This window comes from Chelon labrosus (assembly GCF_963514085.1).
Source record: "Chelon labrosus genome assembly, chromosome: 1".
NCBI lineage: Eukaryota > Metazoa > Chordata > Actinopteri > Mugiliformes > Mugilidae > Chelon > Chelon labrosus.
The window spans coordinates 36,990,056-37,003,351 of record NC_140337.1 but is presented as its reverse complement, the minus strand read 5'-3'; the positions used below and the strand labels follow the sequence as shown (position 1 = coordinate 37,003,351).

Sequence of the window (13,296 nt, the reverse complement as noted above, 5' to 3'; positions counted from 1 at the left end):
CCAGTGAACTGCTGGGTCAGTTTTCACACCTGGAGGATTGTGGGACTTGAGGTTTCCAGTGCCTCCCTTTGTTTTCAAGACACTGTAGATCAGGGGTGCCCAAATACTTCTCAGTGGAGGGCAAAAAATGAATCAGGGTGGAGGGTCACGGGCCAAAACTAAACATTCATGCTGCAGTGCATTTAACTAAATATGACTATGATATAACTTTGCAAAATAAACAGTCATACAAAGTAATTTTGAAAATTAATGGCACTTCTGTTTATTGAAAGCAGAAAAATAATAATAAGGCTACCAGGCCTATGTCAACATGCCCCTACAAGACTGAAATATTACACTCTCTGCTGCCTTGAACAATCATTTTAAAATAGTAATATAATTGGACAACAACTTCAGCTTTTTTTTGATGATTTCCTATTGCAATCAGCCTTGAAAGCAGCTGACTGAATAATGACATGCAATATGAAATCATCATTAGCCTAATAATCAGCCTGCAAGGCACTACTGCAATTAGCCTTGGAGGCTGGTGCCTTTTGTATCAACAAACAAACAAGCTAAGCTAACGTTAGCAGTAACTTGCAATTAAAAATTTCTGACATATATAAACTAACCAGTTTATTTACAAAAATACTCCGTGTATAGTCTTGGTTACCTATAATTTGTAAAAAATTATATTTGTAATTTCGTAAAATCTAGCTCTTGTTTGCATTAGTCGAAGCAATCAATTAGCTTAAATATCTAACTTACTTCAAAAAGCAGTTTGCATCTAACTTAAAGCAGTTCGCTCGGTGGCTTACTCCGCTAACCGCTTCGTGTTCAAACGAGTCGCGCTCACTCGCTTCGAATGGATGCAGCATGAGCTCTGACTGGTTGTTGTTGAGGGTGGTGCTTGTGCAGCCTCCCAGGCTGAGCAGCCTGGAAGTTGACGGCTGAAGGCAGATTCACCCTGGAGCCGGAGCCCATAGACATATATATATAGACGCTGCATTGACTGTGGAGGGACGTGCCTAAAGCGCCGCCATCTTGGTACAGGGCTAGCAGAGGCAGCGGTGCATGGACATACGAAGGAAAGAGGTACTCCTCAATCTCAAAGTAGAATTATTCGCTGAATTTTGGACCGATTTCAAAACGTATTGATCTGTTAAAAACATCACACATGTAGCTATGATAAAAATATGGTTTTACTACCCAAATATAATTTCTACTTAATGTTATCAGCAGACTAGCTTCTGACAGAGGATTGTAAAGAAAAGATGCTGGACTTCAACTGAGCGATTTATGATCACTTGTATTGTGTAGAAACCCCATTCCTCCATAGATGTAATGCACTGTAGGAGCGAGTGGCCCTGTTCCAAGATGGCCGCCCTGTAGGCACGCCGCTCTAGTAGACGGCAGCGCTCAATGTCGCGTCTATCTATGTATGTCTATGCCGGAGCCCATGTATGATCAGAGAGTAGGCGTGTTCGACTTCATGCAGATCTGTGCAGATCTGACTGAGTCTGACTTGACGTGATGCATGCTGGGATGGACGCAATGCATACTGGTTAGAAATCCTGTCCGACTTGAGTCAGCCGGGGAGGGACTTACCACCACGTCACCATGTCACATGACCTTAAAATATCGCGGGAGTCTTCGCCTGCAGTCAGATCTTGCAGTTGCTTTCCACGAACTGCACGACCGGAAATGACGCCCTCATGACGTCAGTTCAAAGACGTGATTGGGCAGTTTGGGAGGAATCTCCTCATGACGACTTTGACATTTCTCGCTTCGTTATGTTGGAATATGCGAAAATGAACAGAAATGGAAGGGATACCTTCTTATATGTGATTTCTGCAACAATGGTAGGCTGGCCTACTGAAAACGTTGTACATCTGACTGCAGTTCAATGCAGTGTTCATTTCTTCAATTAAACAGTAAAAAGGCATTTTTAACATGTTGGTAACAGTAGAATAAGCGGGATAATGGACTTCACTCCATTAGACTATAAAATAAAAAATAAAAATAGCCTGGACTATTGGCTCAACTGTCAGCACGCTCGCCTCCCGATCCGAGGTGCTGCTGGTTCGAGTCCGGGTGCAGAGCTGAATCACGCAGGTTTAACACAACGCAGGTTACATTCTAAGGCTTCGCGTTGGGCCGTTTTACCATCTAGAACGCGTGCATTCAATTTGTAGAAGTGTCGTCCATTATCCTTTACTTATATCGTAGTACTGCTTCTTCAGTATCATCCTAAATTGGTTTAGTGGGTAACACGTCAGTCTGGCGATCGGCCGTCCGTAGTTCAAATCTTGTTAACGGTTAGTAGATTTTTGGGGTTCTTCTTCACACCTGTCTGTCCAAAAATGAAAACAAATGGCATTTAATCTCCATCTCAATATCTTTCTGTGAATTCGTTTCATGGTTGAGTTACAGGTGCTAAACGACTTTGGGTGTAAAAGTAAATATTCAAATAAGTAGCCTAATCAGCAGTTCATGTTCGCCAAGATTGGAGACCAGAGCACTATGCTACTTAATCCTTATTCAGTAGATTTGCTGCTATTCACAATCCTTTGCATACAGCATGCTTGTTGTAACACGGGTATAAATTCCGGTAACTCCAAAGGTTCTATTTCGTCGGCAACAACGAATGCAAACACCGCGAGATCCGCCATTGTTTACACGAAGTTGACCGTGTCCGACTTGTCTGCAGCCGTTTTATGCTCCACCCCTACAGTCGGCGTAAGATCACGTTGACGTATGCACCTAAGCCTCAGACAGGCGCAGACATCTCAAACGAGCCTAATGTCTAATAGGAAGAGAATTGGCACTCTCTGGTTACTTCCGGTTTCTGGACTGGCTGCAGTAACACGTCTCTGTCCATGCGGGGGCGCTCGCAGGCGAGTGCAGAATGAATGGGAGCCTATGGGGGTTAGGGGTGGGTGATATGGACAAAAAATAATATCTCGATATTTTTGGCGATTTTAACGATAACGATAATTAGACGATATCCATTAAAAATGTGTTTTTAAAAGTCTGAGTTACTTAATCACCAATAATAATAATGGGCACAATGTTGAATGAAAACAGTTCTTATTTATTTTCTTTAACATGTAAGTATTCAAGTAAAAACAATTCAGACAAAATACAAAATACCAATTGAACTAGTGTAAGAACATTGACCTCTGAGTAAACATGACTTTTATGAGACCTTATAGCAATTAAAGAGAGTAAAATCAACGTCTATCATTTATTTTGAAGTTTCATTTCCGTCATGACCGTAGATAACCTCGTTCACTTTAAAGTAGTGGCTGCACGCTAGCTAACACCCGTTAGCTTCCAAGCTAGCGCTAGCTGACACAACATGGAGCGATCAGTTTGTATGTTCGCCCACATCAATGCCGAGACAACGGATTATCTAGTATGCGGGAGAGGCCTGTGATAACGGCCGGGCCTCGGGATGCAAACAGCTCAGCTGACAAAAAGCAGTCGGGAGACAGCGGTGCGTCCTGCCGCTCCACTCCCCTCACTCACATTCCCCGCGGTAACCATACCTGTGAGAGAGATGATGACGTGTAGGCCCACTACAGCAGTCACGTGACGCCCTGCTGCAGCCAAGGGCTTTTGCTGCACGCACCTCTGAATGTTTTTTTCGGACTAATTTAAATACTCGATAATGTGAATTTGCACATCGTTAACACAACAATCACGATATTATCGCAGACGATAATAATAACCCTAACCCCCAGAATCCACTTTTCTCAGGATATAATTTTTTATCAAGTAATTTGAAAGTTGCATTCAAAAGGGGGGGCTAAGATAATACACTCAGCTGAAAATTGCATTTTTAAGTTCATTTATCTGTTCTAAAAATCCGTTCAAAAAATGTGATGACGTCACATATTTTCATACTGCCAGAGGTGCTGCTTTACGGCAATTTCACCCGTGTACTTTTTACAACACATATATAACGATGAAAATAAAAGTGCCCGCAGGAAAACATAAATACAGCACACAAAAATTAACTTCGACAGAAAGTCCTCCTTAAGAAAATGTTTCTGATTCTGCTTTAGCTTCAGGTGCCATCAAACGAGGTCTCTGGTCGTAATCAGTCGCAAGTCCGTCACTAACCAATCAGCATTCATTAGCAGAATGCTAGCGTGTTCCGGCCAACAACGGCCCAACCTGTAAAAAATTGAAAAGACATAAGTACTCATTCATTCGACTTTTGGACTATAATCTATATTGAACTTGCGGAATCAACAATAAAATCTACGTTGATTCAACGACAAGCAGGAGAAAGAGATACATTTAGCCGTCTAGCTCCATAGACTGCCATTCAGTCTGCACTCACCCGCGAGCACCTCCAGTGGAATTCTAATGGAACTGCAATCAAGATCGATACAATGGGGCTAATGGGAAGTGCCACGGCTCTCCGTAGACGGGCTCTGATATGATTGAGCCCATGCCTCCATCCCAGCATCTTCTCAAACTCTGGTTATGGGCTTCTGGCTGGATTTGATCTGACGGGAGCTAAACAGCGCCACCCTACCCCCAATGTAACACAATGCTAATTTATGGTCAGGAGAGGAAGTGCAACAATAAATAAACATTAAAAGAGATATTCCGACTGCTGGCAGTGGGAAAATAATAATAATTTAATTATTAAAAATATGAGCATGGAACGCAGGCCAAAGTTGGCCCGCGGGCCCCAAATTGGGCAGCCCTGCTGTAGATACAGGTCAGAGGTCAGAGGTCAGTACTGTAGATACAGGTCAGAGGTCAGAGGTCAGTACTGTAGATTACTGGATCAGACTTTGATTCCAGTCTCATCCTAAATGTTCTCTGAAGAACCCAGGCTGGAAAGCTCCTTCTCTGATCCAGAGGCTCCTCTGCTTGAATGGAGTGGATTGTGAATGGAGTCTGGTGCAGTAGCTGCAGTGTTTGATTGATGTCCAGTCAGTGTTGGAGCCAGACTTTCTGATCAATGAGAGAAGATGAGAAACACTGACAGTGATCCTTCAGCAGCAAACATGTGATCAGAGCTGGACGTTATTGATCCAACACTGATGTAGAGCTGAGCTGAGACTTTGATGAGATGAAGGGTTCTGTGTTTGAAATGCTGGTGGAGCTGAGATTCATTGACACCACAGAGAGACAAAGAGACTGAAGACATGTTAGGATCTGAACTCTTCTTCTCTTCACTGTCACATGTTACATCCACAGATAGAAAAGCAGCAGACAGCAGCTCCACACTGACAGGAGACATTACTGTGAAGCAGCACATGGACAAACAACCAACCATCAAGACTCTGATCATCTGCAACACCTTTCTAGATCTCTGTCCTGTTCCTTCTGCTCTCATCTGCTTCTGTCCTTCAGCTTTCTCTACAATCATTCAATAAAGTCATGAAAACCTGCTGCTGCTGCTGCTGCTGCTGTCTCTACAGCTGATGATGGGATTTGTTGTCCTCTCAGTCCCCCAGGTGGAGGTGGAGCAGGGGGTGGAGTCTGTCCAGCTGACCTGGAAAACCACAGAGCTGCCTGCAGACGCTACAGTGGAGTGGAGGGACAGATACTGGAAGGTCCATGTGTATCAAAACGGCTCTGACCAGCTTGAAGACCAGAACCAGATTTACAGAAACAGAACAAAGATGAATGAAGACCTGCTGAAAACTGGAGACCTCAGTCTGACCCTGAAATACCCCACAGAGAGAGACACCAACACCTACACCTGCACCGTCTACAACAAGGAGGGAAACATCTTGATGGAGAAAACAGTGGAGCTCAGAGTGAAAGGTTTGTTTGTTTCTTTCTTTCTTTCTTTCTTTCTTTCTTTCTCTCTGTCTTTGTCTCTAACTGTCTTGTGTCTCCTCTGCAGACAGAGTCCAGGTCCAGGATGAAACGTCTCCTCTGATGGCTGCAGAATCAGTTTGATCAGGTTGTTGATCTTTGATTATTGATCAGTGAAGGATCTGATGGACGATGGATGAAGAGAGGAGGACGCTTTGTCAGCTCCTAGTCCTGGTCTGAAGACTCTTTAAGGATCAGTGTTGATCAACATGTTGTCTTCGTTGGTCTTAGACTATAGATCAGGAAAGCTGAGCTCCAGATATTTGTCCTGATCAGCTGAACACTTCCTTCTTCTTCTTTCATATCAGTCTTTGTGTATTTCCACCGTGTCCAGATGGTTTCATTGCTCCCTCACATCTTCTGCTCCGTCTGGATCTCTTCCTGCTTCCATCTGAATGTGGATCCTGGAGAAACCATCAGCTCCTTCACTGCTGAGCAGGAGGAGAAATATTTAAGATTCACCTTCATCACCTCAAAAGACTGACTGAACTCCTTCAGACTGATTCTTCCTCTGTTGGTTCATTGTTGATTGATTTTGACCAAATAAGTCCAAGTGGGAGGAGTTGGTGTGTTTCTATCGTGCAGCCTCTAGGTGGTGCTGTTGTCTCATGCACACAGATGAAGTAGTTCTCAGTACAGTTCAAAACAAGGAAAGTAAAAGTAAAAACTTGTTGAATGCAGAATACAATATCTGAACTTGTTTAAAATAAAATGATGTGGAGTTTTGAAACATGAAACATTATGGTGAGACTCTGAAGGATGTGTATTCAGTATATCTGCTCTGTCCTTCCAGAGCTCCTCCCACCTTTCAGAGAACTGACCACATAGTTATGAGCTTTAGAGTCATGTGGTTTTTCTTTCTGCTCTGGTTTGAAACTCTAAAAGTTCCTGGGCTCCTGGAGTCATGGACATCAGCTGTTAACCTCAGATGAAGTCCAGTCCAGTCACATGTCATAGTTTTCTGTCAGGCTGGATGTCACCAAGCAGCTCTGGTGCTAAAAGGCTACTTAAACATGAGGAATATTAATGCAGCACTTTCAACATGTCAACATACGATGTGATCAAGGACCCTGACTTTGCTGAAAAGAATATGTGAATTATACATTTATTTTTCTTTAAACTTAAACTCCTACATGTTTAATTAAAGGCAAAACAACAATAACACAATCAGACCATTTCCAGGTGACTCTTTATAATTCACTAATAACACACTGTCACTGTCAGTGTCAATTTATCTATAAAACACATTTAAAAACAACTAATGTTGACAATGAAGAGGAAGAGGTGAAATAAATCCAAAGCTTAAAACACATTGTGTCAATGCTGTGAAGAAAAGAACAGTGTCATTTGATCCTGATTCATCCTTTCACTGTGTCTGGATCATTCACTCATTAATGTTACTGATGGAGTCATCTACATGACTTTACTGAGCGTCGTCCTGTCTGTCTCTGCTGGTGAGTTGAAACCAAAGCGTCTTTAGCTCTGACATGTTCAGGAGACAACGTAGAGTCTGACTGGATCTAGAATCAGGGCTCTCAAGTCTTCAACTTGTCTTGTCTTTCAGGACAAAAACCAACAAGTGGAGTAATTCAATGTAGAACCGCCACTGGTCCCATGGAATTAATGAAATGCTCCATGTTTGACAAATAAAAACCTGGCTTACACACTACAGACAATCTCTGCTCACGTCTTACCTTTGTTGTTTTGGCTCAAAAGTTACATTCCAGCTGTAAAAGAACGCTGCTACTTAGCTAGCTAGCTTTAGCTAGTTAGTCTGATCTGCACCTGGAAGGTCCTGGTTGTTTCTAGAGTTCAGTGTGACTCTCTTTACCATATCTTTGGGGTGACTTCTTTGTGGAGCATCAGCTGTGTTTCTCACTTTACGCATGGATGCACAGCTGCTCCTGTGAAAGGTCCTTTAGTGCACTGCGTCGGCTGCACTCCTGGCTGCGTCAAACAATGGGTCAGAGAAGACTTCACAGTCATGTCAACTGAAAAAGTTGAGCTTCAGCATCTGAGTCACAACAGAGTGACAGACTGATTGGCTACCCTTAAAAACAGACGGCATTCTTTGATGCTTCCACCAAGTAACTGTAACTACTGGGCAAACCTTTGTTTATTGTTGTACTGTATTAAACAAACAGACTGATAATAAATACTAATAAATAACTACTAATAACTAAGAAATCAGTTCTCAGTCGTTTGCTCACATCCTGTGCATCTCCTTGGGGCTAAGCCCCCCCTGTCCTGAAAACCTAGTGACGCCTCTGTCTGATGCCAAGGTGTTATAAAGCTCTGTTAGTGACACAAGACAATATACTGGCTGCAAGTTTCAGTTCAGTTCAGTTCAATTTTATTTATATAGCGTCAATAACAATACAAATCATCTCAAGACACATTAGAAACCTGGCCTGAAACCCCCAGAGCAGCCTGAAGGAGACGGTGGCAGGAAAAACTCCCTTTAACAGGAAGAAACCTTGAGCAGAACCAGAACCAGAACCAGAACCAGCTCATATGGAGGGACCATCTGCCTAAGGCCAGCCGGGTACAGACAGAGGAGGAGGAGGAGGGAATCCACATCAAACACCGCTGTCTAGGTCACATGATGCCTTTCGTGATCTTTTTTATGCAGTGTGGGTGAAAACACATATCCATTTCCTGTTGAAGAGTTGATTTCAAGTTCATCTTTTATGACAGTCACTGTCAGCATGTCTGTTGTCTGGCTGAAGCTTGTGACCATCGTTTGTCTCTGTTGCACAGTTCTGACTGATGCAGGTAAGGCTGAGAATGATGTCGTGACAAAAATGAAAAACATGCAAAGTGACATTTTGTGTCTTTTAATGCAGAGATCGAAGGAGTGGTATGGAAAACAGTTGGAGAAGAAATCACAATCCAGTGCAGATCTCAAAATGCCCCAGACTACCTGCATCTGAAGATGGGTCTCAGTAAGGAGGAAGACATTTTTGTCACAGGAAACCACTCCAAGAAGACAACAGTTTCAGAACGCTTTCATGAGAGACTTGTCCCAAATGGAGACTTCCCCAACGTGGATATTCTCATCAAAAACTTGACCTTGAAGGACACAGGACCATACTGGTGTGTGTATAAAAAGTTTAACAAGGAGACCCAAGAGCTCAGAGAAGTGGAAGGCTCAGGATCCGTCCTCCTGGTGGTGACAGGTCAGTTTATTTAGAAGGTTTACTCATTCACATGACAGAAATGTCTTCATTCAACAATCATATGTTCTATCAGTGCAATATGTAAATCACAGCATAACCCAGTAGAGCTTTGTTACAGTTCACACACATTTAGCATAAACACAAACTCAATACTGTTTGGATACAATCTGAGTGAAGATAATCCAGTTTCTGTTATTGAGCCAAATGTAGAAATTCATTCATTCATTCATTCATTCATCTTCTGTACCCACTTACTCCTGTTAAGGGTTACGGGGGTCTGCTGGAGCCTGTCCCAGCTGTCAAAATGTAGAAACGTCACCTAAAACTGAAGCAGCCAGTCATACATCAACAGATGCAGTACATGGGTGTGACTCATCACATCAGAAGCTGGTCCTGGTGTCTGCTGTGATCGCTGCTGCTGCTGTGCTGCTTGGCGTCGTCATGGGCGTCCTCATTTGGATCATACTTAAGGTACCTTTGGAACAGTTCATGTGTGTGTGTCTTTGTAGGTGCCTGTCTCTGTGGTTCTTAATTAGAATGGATTTATCTTTCACTGAGACTTTTAATTCATGTTCCTGTTCTGCTCAACAGCTCACACATTCATTGCTTACTGCCAGTCTCACTTTTACACCTCTTAGTCACCCTTCATCCTGAGCACAAACTAGACTGTTCTGGTCTAGACAAAACTACTAATCAGAATTCTGAACCACTTTGTCATATCACCAGATAGGCTCCACACAGGCTGGCTGTGTGTGTGTGTGTGTGTGTGTGTGTGTGTGTGTGTGTGTGTGTGTGTGTGTGTGTGTGACTGTAATTTAGCTCGTCTCCAAGGATTTAAGTGGGACGTATAAAATAATTCATTACATTTCTCCAGCAACACAAACACGATATTCTAATATGATCATATTGTTGCATACTTCCACAAATAATTCAGATTCAGATTCAGAAGAGAACTGCTGTATCAAGATGTAAATGCAGATGGAATTGATTTAACACTGACACAGTTTAAAAATATCTGACCAGAACATGTATAAAAGGAAACAGACAATGTCTCTTTAAAATGTTTTTAGACAAAATATAATTGTGAACAAAATCCAATCTGACCTGAAACGTAAAAGAAAAAACCAAACATATATATAAAACATGAACAAACAGACTGAAGTATTGTCCAAGAGTTTGCACTAAATAAAGTGCATGATTATCAGACTACTTATTGCACCATAACATGTTGACAACAATATCTTTTGCTGCCAGACCAAGACCAAGCCCTCGCGCACCACAGTGAAGCCAAGGCATGTCACCACCAACGATGCTGATGAAGAGATGCGTGGAACACTCAGACGCTAACGATCACGTCAGCCTGCAAGCAGCCAGTACTAAACTCTTTAAATATTCTCTTCTCCTGATGCTCAAGTGATGCAGGTGAGAAGGGCAGCCAGTCAGCATGTTTGCTGACAGAATCTACAATCTCTCCAGGCTTGTGTACGTCTAAGACACAGATCAGATGTGTGTAAAGCAAAAGGTCCAACTATTGGTGCTGCTTCTGAACATTAGATAGAAATACTTTGGCATGATGTGTTGCTGGACACAACTTTGTTTAAGAGTAGAAATTAAAGCACACATTTTCCATTTTACTTTGTGTGGCTTTGTTCTCTTTTTTCACATTTAAATATGTTCTTTGTTCATTTCAGTACGTTCTTATAGTTTTGTACAAAGTTAATACATTTATTTTGGATAATATTTTATACGAATAAAGGCAGAACTACTTCAAATACTATGTATTGTAATAATAAGTGTAAATTAAAAATATATTTGTGGAATTTGTAGCAATGTCCTTAATGTTTTGAACTTTTATGGTGAATTTTTTTTTTAGCAAACCAAGCTTCTCAATGATGATACTAATGTTGTAGTCCAGCAGCTTTGGGTTTATGTGGATCACTGAAACATAAGGATGGTGTGTCACATCCCTAGGTCTTACTGGAACGTTTTATTAGCAACAAGAAATAGAGGGTAAGCTTTAAATCTGAGCTTTAAACTTCCACTCACCTTCAGCTACAACATCAGGTAAATCAGACCATTTGTCACTATGTTGTTTCCAAACTGGAACTCCTATTATTAGCTTGCTAAACACTTGTAATGCAGATAACTGTTAGGAAATGAATATGTTTTGTGAATTCAAGGGCATGGTTAAGAGATACTGCATAACTTTAGAATGTTAGTTACAAAAAATCTTTCAGATATCATTGTGCAGTTTGGCAAATGTTAACTTGTGCAGCGTGTGTGGTCATGAGCTGTGAAAGTTTTGTTTCTGCATTAAGGAACGAACACATTACAGTAGCAGTACTGTCTTTAAGAACTGGAGTATGTAGAGGTGCAAGAATGCAGGTTTTGTTGTGTGTCTGTGTGTGTCTGTGTGTGTCTGTGTGTGTCTGTGTGTGAGTATAGTGGGACCACTTGCAAAACGTCCAGTGAGTCATGGAAACTGTGCTTTGAGGTGAGTGGTCGCGCAAAACGCAAACTGAGACCTGTTGTACAAGAAGAACAACCAAGGACTGAAAAGTATCTTCAGCACGATGTCACAACTACTTTGAGACAGGAGAAGTTTCTGTACTTGTCATAACGAGTCACAGGAAACACCAAACAATATGTGAGTCAATGCATTAGGTAAACAAGACACATAGCATGTAACTGCTAAGCAGTAATATTGTACAACAGTTAAACACAGCCAAGGTGCTGGGAGACAGAGCCTCAACATTTAAGGCCTAGTCTGCTTTAACCACTTCCAGTCAGTCAGACTTCAGTGTCACCTTTGATGATATAAACACAAGTGTCACTTATCATGAGTTCATGAATAAAATGGCTCCTTACATGTGGCTCCGTTAAAGACTTTATAACCTTATTATGGTAACAAATGACATGTGAGTGTAGGCAGGAGCTGAGTGAGAGGTTTGGAGTCTAATTTTACTGGAGCAGTATTCCACCACTGTTCCATCACAAAGTGTTTCAAAGCTAAAGATCTCTCAGGTATGTTACTGTAGTAACAGGATGTGGTTATGGTCTGACAGCACAGCCCCACACCACCACCACCATTTCATTCCTTTTGAAATGCATGGCTTCTATACAGGCTCTTTATTAAGGTTACGGTTGCTTTACATGCTTTTAGAAAGGTGTAGTTTGGTGCTTTTAATTTGAAAATCCTGCAGTCTCTCTGCACATCACTGGGTACTTTTATTGTCTCTCCTGTAATACCTGTTTGATTGAGGCTTTGTGTCTACATCCAAGCTGTTGCTGAGTTTTTGCAGGCTTTTATTAATAATAATAATAATAATAATACATTTTATTTGTAAGCGCCTTTCAAGACTCGCAAGGTCACTGTACAAAAACATAAAGACACAAAGACAGAATAAACAAATGGAACAGTGCAATCAAGGTGGATAGGCTATCTGGAACAGGTGGGTTTTGAGTCTGGATTTAAAGAGAGGGAAGGAGTCAATGTTTCTGATGTCCGGTGGGAGTGAGTTCCAGAGTTGGGGAGCAGAGCAGCTGAAGGCTCTGCTCCCCATGGTACTGAGGCGAGCCGAGGGCACAGAGAGGTGGATAGAGGAGGAGGATCTGAGGGAACGGGAGGGGGTGACAATATGGAGGAGATCCGAGAGATAAGGGGGGGCGAGGTTATGGATGGCCTTGAAGGTGTGGAGAAGGATCTTGAAGTTGATGCGGGATTTGACTGGGAGCCAGTGGAGATGCTGAAGCACGGGGGTAATGTGGTGAAATGAGGGGGTTTTGGTGATGATGCGAGCGGCTGAGTTCTGGACCATTTGGAGCTTATGGAGGGATTTGTGGGGGAGGCCGAAAAGGAGAGAGTTACAGTAGTCGAAAATTTGAAAGTCTTTGTGTGTTTTGTATAGTTGTGCATGTATAAAGCTGGAAGTGCATGTCTCTCTATGCACTGATGAGTGTCTCTTTTACAGAAATGCTGGCCCATTAACTGTGATGTCTAATTCATTTGGAGCTCTTATTTTGGAGATTTATTTTTATGTCCTCATAAATCATAGAAATAGGAGCATGTGTGTGTGTGTTTGGGGGGGGGGGGGGGGGGTAAAGAGGGAAAAGGAGGAGAGTGAGAGTGAGACAAAGACAGTTAGGCTGAGGCACTTGGTTATAGGCAGGGACAGACTGGGACAAAACATGGTCCCTGGCATTTTGGACCAGACCAGCCCACCACATTCTATCCAACACACCTTGTGGGTCTTTTTGGTCTCTTGGATGTGTAAACCAACTGTACAAC

General features: G+C 42.3%; 1 protein-coding gene across 2 annotated transcripts in view; it reads left to right on the top strand.

Annotated features, from left to right (window-relative positions):
- LOC311485946 (uncharacterized protein) overlaps positions 1-7,993 on the top strand; it is a 34,192-nt gene extending 26,199 nt beyond the window's left edge. The window contains exons 4-5 of one of the 2 annotated variants that reach the window (XM_084541681.1): positions 5,455-5,775; positions 5,858-7,993. In XM_084541681.1, the coding sequence (XP_084397807.1) occupies positions 5,455-5,775; positions 5,858-5,913 (377 nt within the window). In that variant the 3' untranslated portion in view covers positions 5,914-7,993. Of the gene's footprint in view, positions 1-5,202; positions 5,776-5,857 lie in introns of those variants that run through there. The other variant, XM_084541682.1, reaches the window with a different exon arrangement.
- Positions 7,994-13,296: the final 5,303 nt, after the last annotated feature.